Source organism: Mastigoproctus giganteus, chromosome 1, assembly GCF_048544385.1.
Source record: "Mastigoproctus giganteus isolate SK-2022 chromosome 1, ASM4854438v1, whole genome shotgun sequence".
Taxonomy (NCBI): domain Eukaryota; kingdom Metazoa; phylum Arthropoda; class Arachnida; order Uropygi; family Thelyphonidae; genus Mastigoproctus; species Mastigoproctus giganteus.
Window position 1 is genome coordinate 140,842,686 of NC_143575.1, and position 19,714 is coordinate 140,862,399.

Below are 19,714 nucleotides of genomic sequence, written 5' to 3' on the forward strand. Positions count from 1 at the left end.
ATTTTTGTTAGTTTCAAAATGGATTTCATTCATTGGTTGTATTTCAGCATCTGCATCTATTTAAAATGAAATTATAAAAGAAAAATCACTGTCAGTAGGTTCATCCAGTACTATGAATTGATAAATACTGAATGAACCTGACCCCCCCATGACTAAAATTGGCTAACCACAGCCCCAGTTGAAGAGGCTTTTATAAACTACACCAGTCTGTAACATTTTTTTAAACCAAGGCCTCTCCAAACAACTGGCAAAACCACTATACTGTTATGGAGGATACACTGAAGAGCAATATTATACTACTGCATACAAGTTCAACAAATACATATTACTTCATAGTTGTTGCAGAACTGAAGTTTATTAGTTCTCAACATTTTTAATGTTTGAGAAGATCAGTTTATGATAGGTATTAGTCCTAAAATAGCCCTGCTGTTGCCCGTGGTAGTAGGTATTAGTTAGCCATCCAGTTTTAATTCAGAGTCTGACCACCATAAACAATAAAGCCATTATATTAACTAAACAGTTTAAATCCTGCTCTTTATTACTATATTGATAAATGAAACATTAAAAATTGTGACCATGCCCCAATCCAAAATTCAACTTTCATAATTATCAGTCAAAATGTCATCATATTTTTTGGCACAAAACCAAGATGATTGAATTCTACTCAAACAATAACTTCTACCAGAGGTAGAAGTTATTGATATTTGGCTCTTTATTTTTCTTTTTTTCTTTTTTTTAATAAATTTTTGTTTAGAAACATTTTGAGAGCCCTGGTAGTGAGTTTCAGACATGACAGTTAACCAAATGAGTAGGTATTTGTTCCTGCAGTAACCATTCATGATTTCAAAATAATTAGTTGTACTCAACTTTACATCAGAACCAAGTTCATTCAGATGTTTGCAAAGTACTAATAATTAGGGAATCATCTTGGACATGAAAATATTTTTTTATAGTGAAATTTTTGTTAAAATAGTATTTGCTGTGTCATTAAATGTGGAGTCCATCCCTTTTTCACATTTTTTTTCTTGGTTTAATTTTATTTAACATTTATATTATAACTTAATTTAATGTACAGTAAATCACCACTATTCGTGGTATCTGTATTTTCGGTTTCGCAGTTGCTGATTTAATATAAAATTAAACCTAAAAATATGTGAATTTTAAAGCGCTGTGAACATTTTCTGCCATAAAAAACATGGGCGTGGCTAAAATCATCTTGTCCGGTCAAAACAGCATTCAGTGGGTGGGGGAAGAAGAGTGACAAAATCATGAGTACAGATGTTTCCTACTAATCCTTGTTCAGTATGTGTAATGCACTTGTCATGGAAGGTGTCGTTTTTTGCTTTTAATTGATATGCTTACAAAAGTGAAAAATCTACCATTTTGCAGTGTGTTAACAGTTAAAAGAAAGTGCCTTTATTGTGGACAAGTCTTTTCTAACCCCTGCAAAAATATGGCTACAAATAACAAGGGAATTGTGAAAAGATCAAAGAGTGTGATGACATTAGTGAGTAAAATTGAGTTATTAGGCAAAATTTCTAATGGTGAAAGTGTCTCTCGTCAGTGGCAAAACATTATAAAATCAATTGAGTCAATGGTACAATCAATCAAGAAATGAGAAGGAAAAATCTGCCGTAGTGTCCATGAAAACACACTAATTGCTTTCAGAATTTGCTCTGTAACTTGTGATGTTAAAGTAGAAAAAATGGAAAAGGCTTTAAATCTGTGGATAGAAGACCGAACTCAAAATAAAATTCTGTTAAGTTTGCTCATCATTTGTGAAAGGGCAAAACACCTTTATCGACACTTTAGTGAAACTGGCAATAGCACTGGCGGGATAAACTTTTTAGCTAGCAAAGTCTGGTTTGAACTTTCCAATAAATATTAAATTGTTTCTTATTTTCATTTCGATGCCTTATGTTTGTCTATGTACATAGTCATATTATGTACGTACATATAATACATACATAGACAAAATTTTAGACTAGTTTTTCTTATATATTTCATACCTTGGAACAGAACCCTTTTATTACTATGGGAGCCATAACTCAGTATTCGCGTTTTCGGTATTTGCGGCATTTCTCAGGAACGTAACCCCTACGAATAGTGGGGGTTTACTGTACATTTCAGATAAGTAGCTTTACTTGTACCACTTAGATTTCTACAGCAGATTTTTTTCTTCCGATTTCTTGATTGATCGTACCATTGACTCATTGATTTTATAATGTTTTGCCACTGATGAGACACTTTAACTGAAGATAGAGTTGTATTATTTTCTCATCAGTCTTCTGCATCCTCTTCTGTTTCACTGCTTATTGTTCTTTCCATTACAGTATACGGTTAGGTTTTGTTTGCACTGGAAATAAATGAATATATATATACACGCACACACACACACACACACACACACACACACACACACATACATATATACGTACACAGTGAAACCTCCCTTAATGGATACCTGTTGTTGTAGTAGACACTAAGGCTTGGGTCTCAGCTAGAAGTATTAGAAATCATATGTTAAACTATCTCTCCAAAACGAACACTTTGTAATATGCACGTGAACACATTAACAGATGTTCATTTGGTATTTTCAGCCTCCTGGATGGGACATTTTCAAGGGCAATTGACAGACATATGCTTTGTTGTTCAGTGGACTTTTACAGTGAAGTCAGATGAAGAACAAAGTCATTACAGCAATTCTAATTAATTTGGGATGACTGGATTACTTAGGGAGCAGGTGGCTATGGCTGGAATGTTTACAAACTTCTTTAGGTTGTCCAATGCAGTTTCACTGTTATGTATCACTTAGCAAGGCAATAAAACTGCTAAACTGAGAAATGCTACTTCCAGAATAATAATATTATTAAAAAAAAAAAAAAAGTACTGTAGAAAGTCTATATACAGGATTCAGTTTGTTATGTACATAAAAAACACGCACACACCCCAACCTTCTACCAACAGACTGCATAGAGGATTTTCGGTGTCCACAAATCCAAGGTATCTGCAACCTTCTTTAAAAAGCTAAAACATTATTGTGCGAATATTGTACATGATATAAATCCGAAACCACTTACAGGTGGTAGAGGATGTCTTCAAGTTTTTCTTGATTTATTGACTGGAAAAACCAATTGGAAAATGGAAAACTGTACTCTACAGTACACTGAAAGGACAGAATTCATGGGGTTCCTGGGCAATGCGACGCTGTCACCCCTCTCGCTAGTGGATGAACCCACCGCTTGGTAGGTATATAGGTACACTGCATTCATGTAGATGGTAATTTGATGTCAGTATGGATAAACATTGAGTTAGCATTAGCATTATTTTAGCATTAGTAGAGGCATATGATGCAAGAATGCAAGCTTATACAACATCAGCAAAAAAAAAAAAAAAAAAACACCCTTCATTTCACCCATCCATTCGCTCCAAAAGTTTTGTTCCAGTAATCAACTACCCGGTGGCTAAAGGCACATTTCCACACATCTATTCGATAACTGTCTTTCCTCGCAATTTTGTTTTGTAATCTGAGCAAGAGGAAGAATCTCATCAGCATTGAGCCTGCTCAATTCATTCAAGACTTTATACACCTCAATCAGATCACCTTGCAGGTGCCTAGTCTCCAGACACTGCAATTTGCAGGATTTAAGCCATTCTTCGTAAGAGCACCCCTTTGTTCCCCTCACTAGTCTTGTTGCCCATCAGATCACCTCGCAGGTGCCTAGTCTCCGGACACTGCAATTTGCAGGACTTAAGCCATTCTTCGTAAGAGCATCCCTTTGTTCCCCTCACTAGTCTTGTTGCCCTTCTTTGTACTCATTCTAGCAACTCTAAATCCCTCCTAAAATGAGGCTTCCAGATTTCTATGCATTACTCAAGATGTGGCCTGACCATTGCCTTATACAAGGGGATAATCATCTTATCTCTGCTAGCAAAATTCCTGTATATCATTGACAAGACCCCATGACCTGCTCTGGCAGCCTGTCTGCACTCCTCAGAAAACTTCATATCTTAATGCACAAGTACCCCCAGGTCTCTTTCATTCTCAACTACCCGTAGGTAACACCACCCAGTTCAGTTGGTACATTTCTCTGGGGTTACTGCTACCCATATGCAGTACTTTGCATTTGTCAGTGTTAAACTTCAGTTGCATCTTCTCAGCCCATCTGCCCAAAATTTCCATAATCTGTTGCAGCAGCATACCGTCATTACTGTTATCAGTTAACCAACTTTGAAAGAGGGATGATAATGGGTGCCCGATGCATGAGTCATTCTATCGCAGAGTTGGTATAGAAATTGCACTATCCCCGTTCAAGAGTGTATTGGGGATACACCATTTCCAGAATAACATCTCATCGTGGACATTGCTGTGAGCGGAGAACAGTGGTGGATGAACGTGGTCGTTGATGTCTGTCTTGCATTGTTTCAGCCAACCATTGCCACAAATCATCGCCGAACTCAACCGAGGGAGGTGCCAGAAACGTCTCCACCAAGACCATCAGGCAAACAATAGCTGCAGTATATTATGGGGGCCACCGACCCACCAGAATCCCATTGCTACCACCATGACACAGGACTCTAATCCTCAACTGGGTGAAAGAACATCGGCACTGGACCTTGAATGATTGGAGATGGATCTCCTGGTCCAATGAGTCCCATTTCCAGTTATTTTGAGCAGACGAGAGGGTGTGTATATGGCAAAAACCGCACAAGGCTCTGCAGCCGCCATATCAATAAGGAACTGTTCAGGCAGGTGGATGGTCAGTAATGGTCTGGGGCGTGTTCAACTGGCACATGTTGGGACCTCTGAGATACCATGTCTAGGTATCCCATGATTTCTGTCCACTCAATGTAGATGGCAGCATAATTACAAAACAGTAATCATGGTGGAACTTAACAACCCTGAGAAGGCGCAATGTGTATTTTGGTTTAATGAGCTGCAGTCTGTCACCAGTTATGCATAAATTTTGAATAAATTTTTAAAAAAATACCCAAGTACACCTAAAATTGTGCATTAATTTTTTAAAAATGCCTGTTTGTGTTGTGTGGTGGTGAAATAAATGTCAGTGTGGGCACAGTTGAATTCTTTAGCAGAAGTCCAGGGAAACCCATAAGTCATGTCAGTTGTGAGTTTAATCAACAGTGTGTAGCATATTATAGCTGTCTGATGAGACCTTACAAGTTGCAGCTTGTACAGAAGCTGTTGATTGATAAAACCAAGCGGATGGAGTTCTGTTGGGAATTTCTCCATGATCGCAGTTTTGAAATTGTGTTGCAGCATGCATGGTTTCTGATTGGTAAATAAAAACTTGAAGACATCCTCTATCACGCACGTGGAAGTGGTTTCAGATTTGTCATATGCATGCAATAAAACGTTATTCATGCAATAATGTTTTAGTTTTGTGGCGGCCCTGTACATTCAGTATTTCTGCATATATCGATAAAAACACCATGTGATGCTTAACATTACTAACATAACTTGACATAATAATAGCAGTTAGTAGCATTAATGTGCTGTGCCATGATTTTATAAGGAATGAACGAATATCAAATTTTGTTTTAAACTTGGAAAATCTGTAACAGAAATGTCTGAAATATTAAAAACTATATAGGGATGAAATGTTAAGTTTTACCAGTGTGTTTGAATGGTATAAGCAGTTCAAAGACAGAAATTAGGATGTTCATGATGGTCCAAGAAGTGGATGTCCTTCAAACTCTCAAAATGAGGACAGAGTTGCAAAGAGATCATTGTTTGACCCTCAGAATGATGGTTGATGAGTTGGATATGAATAAGGAAATGACTTGTCAAATTCTGCGTGAAGGTTTAGGAAAAAGGAAGGTCTGTGCAAAATTTGTGCCACATGGACTCATGGGTGAGGAGAAGCAGCAAGGAGTATCTTCATGCAAAGACTTCATCCAGACTTGTCAAAACAATCCTAATTTCCTCAAATGTTTTTCCACTGGAGATGTGTTGGGTTTCATTACAATCTGGAGATCAAGTTGCCTGTAAATAAACCATGAACAGATACAATTTGACCTCAGTACCCCTTGTGTCATTAAGTCCACACTAACAACAACAACCTGGAGACAGAACATCAGAGCATGCAGTAGACTTCAAAGTCATCGCCAAGACCCAAGAAATTTAATTTACAGAAGTTCAAAATCAAGACTGTACTGATCATGTGTTTTGACAAAACACATGATCAATCAGGGTATGATTCACAAGGAATTTGACTGGAAGGGGATGGAGTCAATGTTGTGTTTATATCATTTCCATGTTAGTTCTTAGAAATACAATAACATTTTTATGGCTTTGGAAGGAATCACAGCAGAACTTTTTTTTTATAACCAATCTGTGGTGAAACCCAGTATAGAAAAGGAAGTAGGAGGGGAAAAAAGAAAGGGAAAGATACTGCTTAATTGATGGTTATTTTATTTTGAACTTCAGTACATTTTTTTATACTACTTTTAGCGAGGCAAACTCTTGACTATTTTTAGTGTTCTTATCCATTAAACAAGAACAATATTTTTAGTGTTCTTGTTTAATGGATAATTTTGGTTAAGTGGTACTATATGGCTAGTTAGTGAGTACCCATATGCTGGCAACCTCTTTCCAAGTGTTATGTTAGATATTTTAGTGGCATCTTTCCAAGTATTATGTTAGATTTGTTTGCATTTGAGCACTCGCATTTTTTAAAACAGCATTGTTTCTGAGAATGGTACAGTTGTAGAGTTCAGGGTATATTCTGGTTGGTATCTTGCAAATATGTTGAAGGAATTGGTATGGGATTAAAATCTGACTATTGATATGGGACAAAAGTTATTTGGTAACCATGATATTGCTTTTCAGGGAGTGGCAGTTGGCTGAAGTAATATTTATTTAGAAAACTGTCATCAAAGATGAGCCTAGAAGCAGTATGGTCTTTTTTGCAAGAAATAAGTCAGGACAGAGTTTTAGGTGTTGAAGTTAACTAATTCTTCTTCACCCCATTGGAGAATTACCTGGAGATAGGCATTTAAGGAATTTTTTTTATTTTTTTATTTATTTTTTATTTTTTGGCTGGTGCAACATAAGCCTTAGACTTCCCTGCACCATATGGCCATTACTAATACTAGTTGATGGTGAATGTTTGAGAAGTTGAGGCTGTTTGTGGGAATATGAAATATGGATTCATGTACTTCTGAACTGTCCATTGTACTCTCAACCTAGAGCGGATTTAATGTCTGTGGTTCCAAACTTATTGGAGAACAATGTAAATATCTTAGTTGAAGACCACAATAAATTTACTGCTCTGCAAACTTCAAGAACAGTTTTCATATTGAGGACTCAGCTAAGAACTTCAGCTTCTTCTGGGAATTGACTTCACAAATGACCAAAAGACAAAAGGGTTATGTGTAAACAAAAGATTTAAGTTAATTGTTATTGTGTTGACTTATATGGATTGTTATTGCGTTGATTTATGTTCATTAATGTTGCTTTGATTTTTGTTAATTATTGTTATAAATATTGGTTTCTATGAAACACAAGGTTTATGAGAATCATTTAGTAGCTCTCTCATTGTGCTTGTCAACAGGTTTGAAAGTTCCAGCGGATGGACTAGACTGTTGTTAATTGTCCATTGTATGTTACATATTGTTTTTTGGTTCTCAGGAATTCAGAGACTCTGAGCATATTTAAAAAAAAAGTATTGCATATATATATATTTTTTTTTTTTTTTTTTTTTTTTTTATGTGAACCCCAAACACGAGAGGTATTAGAACCTATAGTACTTAGTACCGTGCTTGGGTTAGGGTTGAAGGAGAAGTATGGGGGGGGGATGCCGGAAACTTTGCTCTAGAGACTAAACATGGGTTTCACCACTTCAAGCCTCCAATAAGCAAAGTTGTGGTATTTCACCGGTTGATGAAAGCCATCTACCACCTATAACGTATATATATATATCTCTGTTTAATATTAGTAAAATAATAAGAGGAGTTTACCTCAATATAGTGCGTAGAACACTTCCTTATGATACCCTCCAGAAATTAAAACGAAAAAATCGAAAACTTACCGGTACATTAGAGTAAAATATAAATAATTAAATAATCAATTTAACACAATTCAAATCAATATAAAACAATTAAAAATCAAATTAACGCAATTAAAAGATAAATTAACGTAATTAACAGAATAACGAAAATTTCAAAACGATTTTCCTTCCTGAAGCTGACAACGCTTTTCGACCGTATGTCGTGATCACAGGAATGAAAATTACCGAATCGGGTTAAACCTGACACTTAAATAGAGATTATTTGTCTTCGCGCATGCGCGTAAAGGTCCATGCATCGGAGATCAAATATGGCCGCCGAACATTAACAGAATTCTTGTGTAATTTAATTTCAACGGTTTCTGCAATTAATAGTCGCGTATAATTACGTTGAACGTTAAGTATTTTGGCCTCGTTAAATAAAAAAGTAAATAATTTTCGTTATTCTGTTAATTACGTTAATTTATCTTTTAATTGCGTTAATTTGATTTTTAATTGTTTTATATTGATTTGAATTGGGTTAAATTGATTATTTAATTATTTATATTTTACTCTAATGTACCGGTAAGTTTTTGATTTTTTCGTTAATGGCATGAAAGGCTAATTCTGACGCTGCTGAACGAGAAGCACGAACAGAGGCTTCATGTTGATTTACACGAATATTAAGAGAAAATCGGGTCGAACCCTGATAAGACAAGTCACAATCACCGCAAGAAATGTTGTATACCAGATCATTAATTTGTGTTGCGAACGCTGAAAGAACCGAGCGATTGTTCAGTATAGTGTGTAACTTCCGTATTGGCCTAGCTACAATTTTAAATTCGGTATCTTTAAAGAATCTGTTAAGCTGTTTGTGCCACTGTTCAACGTATGGGACAGAAATAAAGTATTTTGTGATATTACTATTGTTGATTGGTGTAGTATTTTGTATCCTATCCTACGATTATGTTTAATCAATTTCTTAATGCTTATAAATATTCAACGACGGATTCTGCTTTGTACTCAGAAATACAAATATTAACTAGCAGATTCTTAAACAGGGTTTATTCCATTACCACAATAAACCGAATTAGGGTACAAGCTAAGGATAGGATACAAAATACTACAAAAATCAATAGTAATATCAAAAAATACTTTATTTCTGTCCCATACGTTGAACAGTGGCACAAACAGCTTAACAGATTCTTTAAAGATACCGAATTTAAAATTGTAGCTAGGCCAATACGGAAGTTACACACTATACTGAACAATCGCTTGGTTCTTTCAGCGTTCGCAACACAAATTAATGATCTGGTATACAACATTTCTTGCGGTGATTGCGACTCGTCTTATCAGCGTTCGACCCGATTTTCTCTTAATATTCGTGTAAATCAACATGAAGCCTCTGTTCGTGCTTCTTGTTCAGCAGCGTCAGAATTAGCCTTTCATGCCATTAACGAAAAACATACTTTTTTATTTAACGAGGCCAAAATACTTAACGTTCAATGTAATTATACGCAACTATTAATTGCAGAAACCGTTGAAATTAAATTACACGAGAATTCTGTTAATGTTCGGCGGCCATATTTGATCTCCGATGCGTGGACCTTTACGCGCATGCGCGAAGACAAATAATCTCTATTTAAGTGTCAGGTTTAACCCAATTCGGTAATTTTCATTCCTGTGATCACGACATACGGTCGAAAAGCGTTGTCAGCTTCAGGAAGGAAAATTGTTTTGAAATTTTCGTTATTTTGTTAATTACGTTAATTTATCTTTTAATTGCGTTAATTTGATTTTTAATTGTTTTATATTGATTTGAATTGTGTTAAATTGATTATTTAATTATTTATATTTTACTCTAATGTAACGGTAAGTTTTCAATTTTTTCGTTTTAATTTCTGGAGGGTATCATAAGGAAGTGTTCTACGCACTATATTGAGTAGTACAGCTCTGATTCATAATATCTGTTTAATATAATAATTACTGTTTCTTGGTGGTAGTGAGGATAATTTGTGGAAGTTCTCCACTAGTAATTCATTTGCCAACCACTGGTATTGCACTACATCCGGTGGGTGCAGGACTTGTGCATTTGGCACAAATATATAACGTAAACCCGGGCCTAGAGAGGGGCACTGGGCAGCAGCTGTCTTATATTGGCGGTGGTAAAATACCTCGCACATGTTTTTAGGCTAGATTTGTTGAGGTTCTATGCCAAAACAGATGAACTAGGTGGAGACGGGCTTTTGCCTAGGAGCCATCCTTGACTCTGGGATATACGTACACAGTGCACCAGGAGGTCAGATATAATATGATGTCTTATATATGTGTAATACGAGAATATTAATATAATATAATGTCTTATATATATGTGTAATATCAGAATATTAATATAATATAATGTCTTATATATATGTGTAATATGAGAATATTAATATAATATAATGTCTTATGTGTAATATGAGAATGTGTATAAAATTGTGTATATAATGATTAATTAAAAATTTCAGAGCTGCAAGGCTCAATAACTTCCACGATTTTTTAATAAATTTAAAAAAAGTAAGAGATTACCTCAATCTTTTTCATGGAATGCTTCCAGTCGCTTCTTTCCAAATGTAACGAATAAAATAAGATGGGGAAAAAAAACGAATTAATGAATTCTCTCACTCTTAGAGATACGACCAAATGCGACGCACAATGGAATCAAAAACCAAGAGCCCCGAGAGATCCCGAGACACATCAAACCACCACAGCAAGATCATGAGTGTGACAAGACATTGTGTCAGAATAAATAATTAAAACTGCTTCCGATAATAAATAATTAAAATCACGATTAAAAAAGATTAAAATCACATTTAAAATTTGTATGAACACTCAAATTAAACGAAAAGGGAGGGAAACAGCTGTGCATTTCGTTTAATTTGAGTGTTCATCCAAATTTTAATCGTGATTTTAATCTTTTTAATTGTGATTTTAATTATTTATTATTGGAAGTGGTTTTAATTATTTATTCTGACACAATGTCTTCTCACGCTCATGGTCTTGCTGCGGTGGTTTGATGTGTCTTGGGGTCGGGTCGAGTCTCTAGGCTTTCAGTTCCGTTGCACGTCAAATTTGGTCATATCTCTGAGTGAGGGAATTCATTAATTCATTTTTTTTTTTTTTTCCATCTTATTTTATTTATTACATTGGGAGAGAAGTGACTGTAAGTATTCCACGAAAAAGATTGAGATAATCTTACTTTTTTTTTATGTAATAAATGTGTGTACAAATAAATGGAAAAAATTTTGTATAGGGCAAGGTTTCTCAAATTGAAAATAGAATGCAGTGTGCTATCATCAGAAAAATTGTGCATAGGATTTCCTGTCAGCAAGAGAAGGTCATTAATAAACAAGAGAAAAGAGTAGGAGAAAGTACCGAACCTTGGTAAATACTAGCTTTGTTTAAAAATTAGAAGGCGGTGCAGTCTACCATCATTCGCAGTGAACAGTCAGAGAGAAAACTGGATATCCAGTTGCAAAAAAAGCAGCTGACAGACCATAAGATGCAGGAGCTTGTTTAGAAGACCTTTATGCCAGACACAATCAAAAGATTTAAAAATGTTCAGAGCAAACACTTCAGTTTCACTGTACTTTTCTGTTGAGTATGTCCAAAGATGAATAACACGAGCCAGTATATCACCACTGGATTGACACTCAATGGAATCCATTCTGGTGATTATTAATTAGCTGAAAGGTTTCAAGATAGTTCAAGTTTTTGCAGTTTATTGATTTCTCCCTTATTACTTTGGAAAGCTTTTACGTGGTGGAATTGGGCAATAATTGGGAGGGGGAAGGGTTGGTCACCCTTTATGGGAACTGGTTGGATGTGAGCAAATTTCTAAAAAGCAGGAAAAAAGAACGGTGGAATAATAATGCTTAAAAAGGCAACAAGAGCACAGGTTTTGAGAACAGGTGGAGAAATGCCGTCAGGTTCTGAAGCTTTTTTTTTTTATATCAGGGTTTAGAGTACTTCTGACATCCTATCAGAAGAACAAAGAAGCATTGACTAGGGAATGTATCGAGTGTGGTTTATACAATCATAAATTCAAGTTAGGGAGAAAAAATATATAGGATGCTAAGTCACTAATTTTAGAAAATTAAGGTAGCAGCAAGTAGTTATCAATTTCTCCAATCAAACCATCAATCTAAATACTATAAAAATCTTATAAAACAATTTGTTTTTGTTTAAATTAAATTTTTTTTAGTTTCTAACTTAACTGCACTCCATTTTTAGAAAATTGTAATTTGGCAGCAGATAGAATATCTCCCTCTCTCTCAATTAGTGTTTATAAAATCAGTACCTGCATCTGAATTTTTTTTTTTTTTTTTTGCCCTGCCACCTAACTGCCTGTCAGTGTATCTGAAAGTTGTCACTTCATTAGATGTTCTGTTTTTTGCTGTAAAAACTCAAAACTGAAAGAAACTACTGAAGAATTAATGCTGGCTGTGAGAGTCCTAATTTGTTTGACATTTGGGAGCTGTACATAAGATCTGCAAACCTAACATAAGGTTTATAGATCTTGAAAGAAGGGTAACTGCTAGAGCAGTTTCTGCAAAAAATTCAATGTGTTATTTTGTTAGTTCGAAATTGTTTTAGCACTACCAAGGGACATTACAAAGAGTCCATATACTTTGTATGGGCTACCTTTTTCTTAGACCACATTAATCGGACATTCTAATAGTAAATATATAATAAAATTCCTAGTGTTTACTTACATAATTTACACTTTCTGGGTATGGAATAAAATTTTTCATAATTTCTTAGACTGATATAACTATCAGTTTAAGAAATTGTTATATTTAATATAAATTACGTTATATTTTAGTTATTTTTTAGTCCCTTACTGCTAAATACGGTCAATCTGCCAACTGCACTGGGCCAGCGAGGAAGATTATGGTCTTTTCCCTAAACTTGACTTGTTGAAGAGGTCTCCATCCTGCAGTAGATTGACAATGACTGCAGATTTATTATTTTCATTATTTTTATATATTTATAGATTTTAAACTTCACTAATTAGTATCACCAGTTATATTTTAATTTAAAACTTTTCCTTGTAGCACTACACATGTTTTTTGTTTCTTTTTTATGTGAACCCCAAACACGAGAGGTATTAGAACCTATAGTACTTAGTACCGTGCTTGGGTTGGAGATTGAGAAGACGAAAGAAGATATTTGTTGACATTGGACTTAAACTTCTGTAGATTGTAATTTTCAGGAAATACGTATGAAGGAAGGTTGTTCCAGAAAACGGCAGTTGAATGAATAAATGAGGAAGATGAAAAGTTGATTCTGTGGGTTTGAAGTTGGACAGTAAATGGATGTTGGCTGGTGGCGGCACATGTTCGGACTGTTTTGAAAGAGAGAGCGGGAATTATAGAAGCTAATTCAGAAGAACAGTGCCCATGGAAGTATCTGTAGAAGAGGCATGCAGCAGAAACAGTACATCTATGAGAAAGCGAGTGGAGAGACTCTGTTAGAGATGAATCATTAATTAACCTAACTGCCCTCTTCTGAATGGAATCAAGAAGCCTGAGAGAGGTTTTGGGGGCACCACCCCAGATGTGGGAACAATATTCCATGGCAGGGCGGATTTGCGATTTATACAGAGTGAGCAGCTGTTTGGAAGAAAAGTAACGCCGAGAGCGAAAGAGAAAACCAAGTTTTTTAGATGCAGAGGAAGCAATATTTGTAATGTGCTTGTGCCAAGAGAGATTAGAAGTCAGGGTAATCCCCAAAAGAGATATATCCTTTTGCCTAGAAATTGGAGTGTCACTAAAGATAAGCATAGGAGCAGAAGAATCCTTTTTGCGAGATATAAGACAAGACTGAGTTTTAGAAGGGTTGAAATCAACTAAGTTGTCTTTGCCCCACTGGAGAATTACCTGAAGATCGGCATTTAAGGAATTGGTAGCAGATTTTCGAGAAGTTGAAGCTGATTGAGCAGGACAAGGTTTCTCAAAATGGAAAGTTGAATGCAATGTGCTATCATCGACAAAACTATGGAAAGGATTTCCAGTCAATGGAAGAAGGTCATTGATATACAAGAGGAAAAGAGTGGGGGAAATAACTGAACCTTGGGGGACACCGGCATTAGTGGAGAAGTTAGAAGACAGAGAGCCATCAACCATCACCCTCAGTGAGCGATCAGAGAGAAAACTGGATAACCAATTACTAAAAACAGTTGGCAAAACATAAGATGGAAGCTTGTTTAGAAGACCTTTATGCCAAACACGATCAAAAGCCTTTGAGATGTCAAGAGCAACTACTTGTGTTTCAGCGAACCTTTCCACTGAATTAGTCCATAAATGGGTAACATAAGCCAGAATATCACCAGTGGATCGACACTGACGGAATCCATACTGGTGATCGTTGATCAGACGGAAGGTTTCTAGGTAGTTTAAGAGTTGGCGGTTAATTGATTTCTGCATTACTTTAGAAAGAGTAGAAGTAATTGCAATGGGACGATAATTGGATGGGAGGGATTTGTCACCCTTTTTAGGAACTGGCTGGATATGAGCAAATTTCCAAGCAGAAGGAAAAACACCTTTAGAATAAGAAAGTGAAAAAAGGCGGCAAAGAATAGGAGTAAGTTCAGGAGCACAGGTTTTGAGGACAAGTGGAGAAATACTATCAGGACCTGGAGCTTTCTTAGCATCGAGATTCATCAAAATCCTTCTGATATCCTTTTGACGGAAGACCACAGGAGGCATTGAATGGAGTGTGTTGGGAATGGTGGGAGGTGTTTTACCAAGATCATTAATATATGAGCTGGAAGAAAAATGGGATGCTAGCAGGTCAGCTTTATCCTTGGCTGAAATGACAACAGAACTATCTGGTTTGGACAGAGGTGGGAGCAGAGATGGGCAAAAGTTGCGGCCAATAGCTTTGGCAAGAGACCAGAATGCTCGGCTACCATTAGGGCAAGAAGCAAGTTTTCTACTCTTAGCCTGTTCAAACTCTAGTTTGGACTGATTAATAACTGCTTTACAATTGTTGCGAGCTTTGGTGTAAGCAGAAAATGAAACTGAAGAATTAGAAACAAGCCAATTACGATATGCAACATTCCTTTTTTGGACAGCCTTAGCACATTTATTGGAAAACCAAGGTTTAGATAAAGGACGAGATTTTAAAGTGGAGTGTGGGTTAAAGGATTCCATTCCTGCAAGAATAATTTCACTGACACGATCTGAGCAAACGTTGACATCAGAACTTTTGAAACAGTAATCCGACCAAGGAAAAGAAGAAAAGAAATCTCACAGGTCATCCCATTTTGCATTCTTGTAATGCCAAACAACACGAAGTTGGGAATAGCCATGAGATAAAGGTTCCATTGGAGAAGAGACAATCACCAAGTTGTGATCTGAAGTGCCTAAAGGAGCTCTCACTTCGACCGTGTACTTAGAAGGGTTGTTTGTGAGAAAAAGATCAAGCGTATTGGCTGTATGATTAGGATTGTCCGGTATTCTTGTAGGTAAATGAACAATCTGTGCTAGGTCATTAGTAATTGCAAACGCCTCAGCATCTCGACCTGCTGGGTCGGTGTGACTAGAAAACGGAAGCCAGCTGGGGTTGTGAACATTAAAATCACCAAGGAAAATTACCTCACTGTTAGGAAAGTTCGACTGGATAAAGTCAAGTTGCAGCGAGAGGAAGTCAAAGAGCTCCAAGTGATTAGTCGAGTTGGGAGAACGGTAGAGACAACAAATGAATTTGACACAATGAGGTAGAGAGATTTTAAGCCAGAGAAGATCAAAGAGAGGAGATTCCAAATTGCCCAGTCTCTGACAGGGAATAACAGAACGGACATATGCACAAGTACCACCTTTGAGGCGAAAGGAATCATACAGCGAATAATTTGGGCATCTGAGATGAGCAGTAGTTGAATCAAATGATAACTGAGATTCTGTCAGAAAAAGTACATGAGGTTTGGCAGGCTGCAAGTGGAAATGGACATCGTTGAGATTAGAATTGAGACTGCGTATATTTGTGAAATGAATTAGGAAGTCCTTGGGAGGTTTTGATCTTTTCGCAGATAAGCTTGCTCTATTAGTTTGACAATTCATGGTGTATTCAATAGTAAGAAAAAGTGGGTGGGACATGCTGTATGAAGTAATGAAATTTTTGGATATGGCGTACATGTGGTAAGAATATACCCAGATCCTTGACATAACGTGGCCTCGACAATGCTCCCCGCATAAACACTACTCGGACTCCCTCCAGTCACTATCTGGCAGAGTAGAGGTAGCAAGATTATACACTAGCTGATCCGGAATCCTCCTAGAGAGTTACCAATAGGTCCGGTCTGGTGTACTAACTAGCGGCCGGCCTGCAAAAACCGTTTTATAGCTGTACCCTCGAAATGTAAGGAACATTGGATCTCGCCACGACGTTCATCATAACCTCAAAAGTCATCAATCATACTGCATGATGGAAGAGATAGGGAAGGGTTGACCGGAACTTAGCTCTAGAGACTAAACATGGGTTCCACCACTTCAAGCCTCCAATAAGTAAAGTGGTGGTATTTCACCGGTTGATGAGAGTCATCTTCCACCTAGTACTGCCTGGTAACATAGAGGGGCTGCATTCCTCCATGTGGTGTGGGCGCCACACCACACCTTGACCCCTGCTTACGTTAGTTCACACCTGGGTGGTCACCCGCCATGTACTTGTGCATGGGGGTTATACCCAGGATTACTAACAGTCCCACCATCGTGAAGGTGCAAGCAGAGGATTTGGCTGTCACAGACCGTCCGGACTTCACCGAAATTGGGTCCACTTGACTTGAGTGTCACCCGAATATCAGTTCCATCAGCATTTTAGACTCCCAGGTAGCAAGTACAGCTTGTCTGGTATATCTGAGAGAATGTCTGTGACAACCTCAAGGACCAAGGTTGTCACAGACATTCATTAATGATTATGGCTAATGTAACCATTAGCCATAATGATTAAATGCAACTAGTGTTGGGGCAAATATTTACTTGCCCCAACACTAGTTGCAGATATATACCATTCAGTAAAATCAACAAAATGGTTCCTTCACAAATATCAATGTCTCCCTTTGACCTGTAGGCCAAGTGAAGATTGATATTTGTGAAGCATAATGTCATCATTATCTGTATAATTTCTACATAATATGCAATTGCTACATTTCTAAAAGTATTTTTTACAGCATCACTTAATTTGTTTGTAGTCCTTTAACATTGTTTAGCAACCTTTTCTTCAATAATTCTAAACAATGTGTCACAAGAAGATAAACCTGGGTGCGTAATCAAATGGGGCTGACAAATGAACTGATCCTCTTCCTGTCCACATATCCAAAAACACTTTATTAAGATATTCATGAGCACAGTTAAATAACGGACTGAATCTTGGTTAAACCACACTTGTCCAGTGAAATTTAATTCTCCAAGTTGGGAAATAGGCCAATTCTTCAAAATATCTAAATAAGTCTAAATCTATATCTGATATCTAACCAGGGAATGATATCTGAATATCATTCACTGGTCCTTTGAAAAAATATACTTCAAACAAATGACTTGGCATTGCTACCTACAACGTGTGGTAGGGGTTAGCTCCACCAGTTCTTTATAATAATGAGGATGTATTAAGCTACAGAAATAAACATTTTAATGCTTGATCTGTGACAAATAGCTCATTTATCTGAAAAAAATACTTTACCATGTGCTAGCAGTTTCACCGGTGTGTAAAGAAACCTAACCCAGCTTCTTCACTGCATATTTGTGTTACTAAGCTGATTAATAACAGTCAGCTTAACTGCTTTCATTTTTAGATCTGACATTGTCTGTGCAAAGGTTTTAATGGAATATGAGATTCAACTGATCTTCCAGGAGAGACTGTTCATTTCTGCTACCATTTGTGTACATTATTGCTCTTGCCCTTTAGAGGATCTTCCAGGTACAAGTTTGTTGAAAATGCTTCTTGTTGGAAATGGTCTATGCCTACCATAAGATGCTCATTTTTGTTGCCCTGTGCCAAATCTTTCTAAGAAATTGTTGTGACATCTTGCATAGTTCTTCCTGTATTGTTTTTCTTATGTTCTCCTTATGAGCTTGTGTACTAACAACAACCTATTATTCAATGCTGCATGAACTCATATCCATCATTTGGAACAAGCAAAAATAAGCACCTTAAAATAGGTTTAGATTGGGGGGGAGTATATGGGGTAACAACACAGCTGGGACATCCTTGTATGACCCAGCACCACAAACAACCAGCTAATTTTTTTTAATCCTTCCAAACAATACAGTATAGAAGAGTTTGTTTATGCATAGGTACTGCACTTACATCAATTCTACTACCCAGGTAGTATTAATGCATCGTTTAATTATATATCATATTGTGAATACCTTCACAACAAGTTGCCAAGGTATTGCACTGCTATGGGTAGTAGAATTTATGTAAATGCAGCAATACCCATGCATGAACAAACTTTCATACTCTTAGGCACATTTAGCCAAGAAATATTTTTAGATTAAACCACACACACACCATCAAGCATCTCTCATATTGTGGAGTTATACTTCATAACTGGGTTGTCACTATTGCAACAACAGAGTACCTGCCTACCCACCAATGAGTAAGCCAACAAGCTTCGCAGTGTTGCCATCTGGGTGGTGGTATCTGCCGAGAATAAGTAACATTAATCTTCTCCATTGGTGATGCATTACTTATTCAAAGCAGTGCAATATTTCAGCAACTCATGAAGGTATTCACAATATGAGATATAATTAAATGATGCATTCATACTACCTGGGTAGTAGAATTGATGTAAGTGCAATACCATGCATAAACAAACTCTTTTATGCTCTTAGGCATTTAGCCAAGAAATATTTTTAGAATGCCTTGTGGTCTTGCTCCTATTCTTGAAATTTCATTTGTAAAACTAACAGGAATTGTAATTTTTGAGTCTGTAAGTGATGGAAAAATTTGTAACTTTACTGAACAGTGTTTGGTTTGATGAATTCTCTTCCTTAAATTTTTGTTTTTCAGGGCACGAGAAGCACTTAGACAGTGTTTGCCAGACCAGTTGAAGGATAGTACTTTTGCTAGTTGCTTAAAAGAAGATAAATCTACAAAACATTGGCTTAGTCAATTGCTGAAAAATCTAGAACCATCAGCTGGAGCTGATCCAAGACTATCTTATCAGCAGTCATTAACTCAGCAATAGTAGTGCAGCTAATCTTGTAAATATACTTTGCATGGTTTTGTATCACTTAAGTGTTTAGTCTTTCAGTAAGAATGTTATTGGTAATAGATGCAAAATCTGCCCCTGGTTAAATATGATTTTTCTTGTTTTCATAGGGTGCCGCCTTTATTATTACTTTGTAATACCATATATAAGTAGGCCTTGCTTTTGAATTAAATGCTGATAATTTATTTGGCATGGAAAATACAAAATAAATGATCTGTTAGGCTTATTTTTTTATGTATATTTTAATAAATATACTAATAAAACAGATTGGGTTTTCATGTAAAACAATTATATTCAAAGAGAGACAGTAATGCTTTCTTTAAAATAGTTTTCTTTGAATAACTTTTTTTAATTAAAGCATCTCATTGTTTATTTACATGAATTATGTACATTATTTAAACAAAAAAACTTAATGTACTTTGTTATTTTAACTTCTCATTAATATTTGAGGTGT

At 36.3% G+C, this 19,714-nt stretch overlaps 1 protein-coding gene across 1 annotated transcript in view; it reads left to right on the forward strand.

The window, feature by feature from the left end:
* Rcd-1 (Required for cell differentiation 1) overlaps positions 1-19,448 on the forward strand; it is a 137,890-nt gene extending 118,442 nt beyond the window's left edge. The window contains exon 9 of the mRNA XM_090382407.1: positions 19,059-19,448. Coding sequence (XP_090238533.1) covers positions 19,059-19,236 — 178 coding nt within the window. The 3' untranslated portion in view covers positions 19,237-19,448. The remainder of the gene's footprint in view (positions 1-19,058) is intronic.
* The last annotated feature ends 266 nt before the right edge of the window (positions 19,449-19,714 follow it).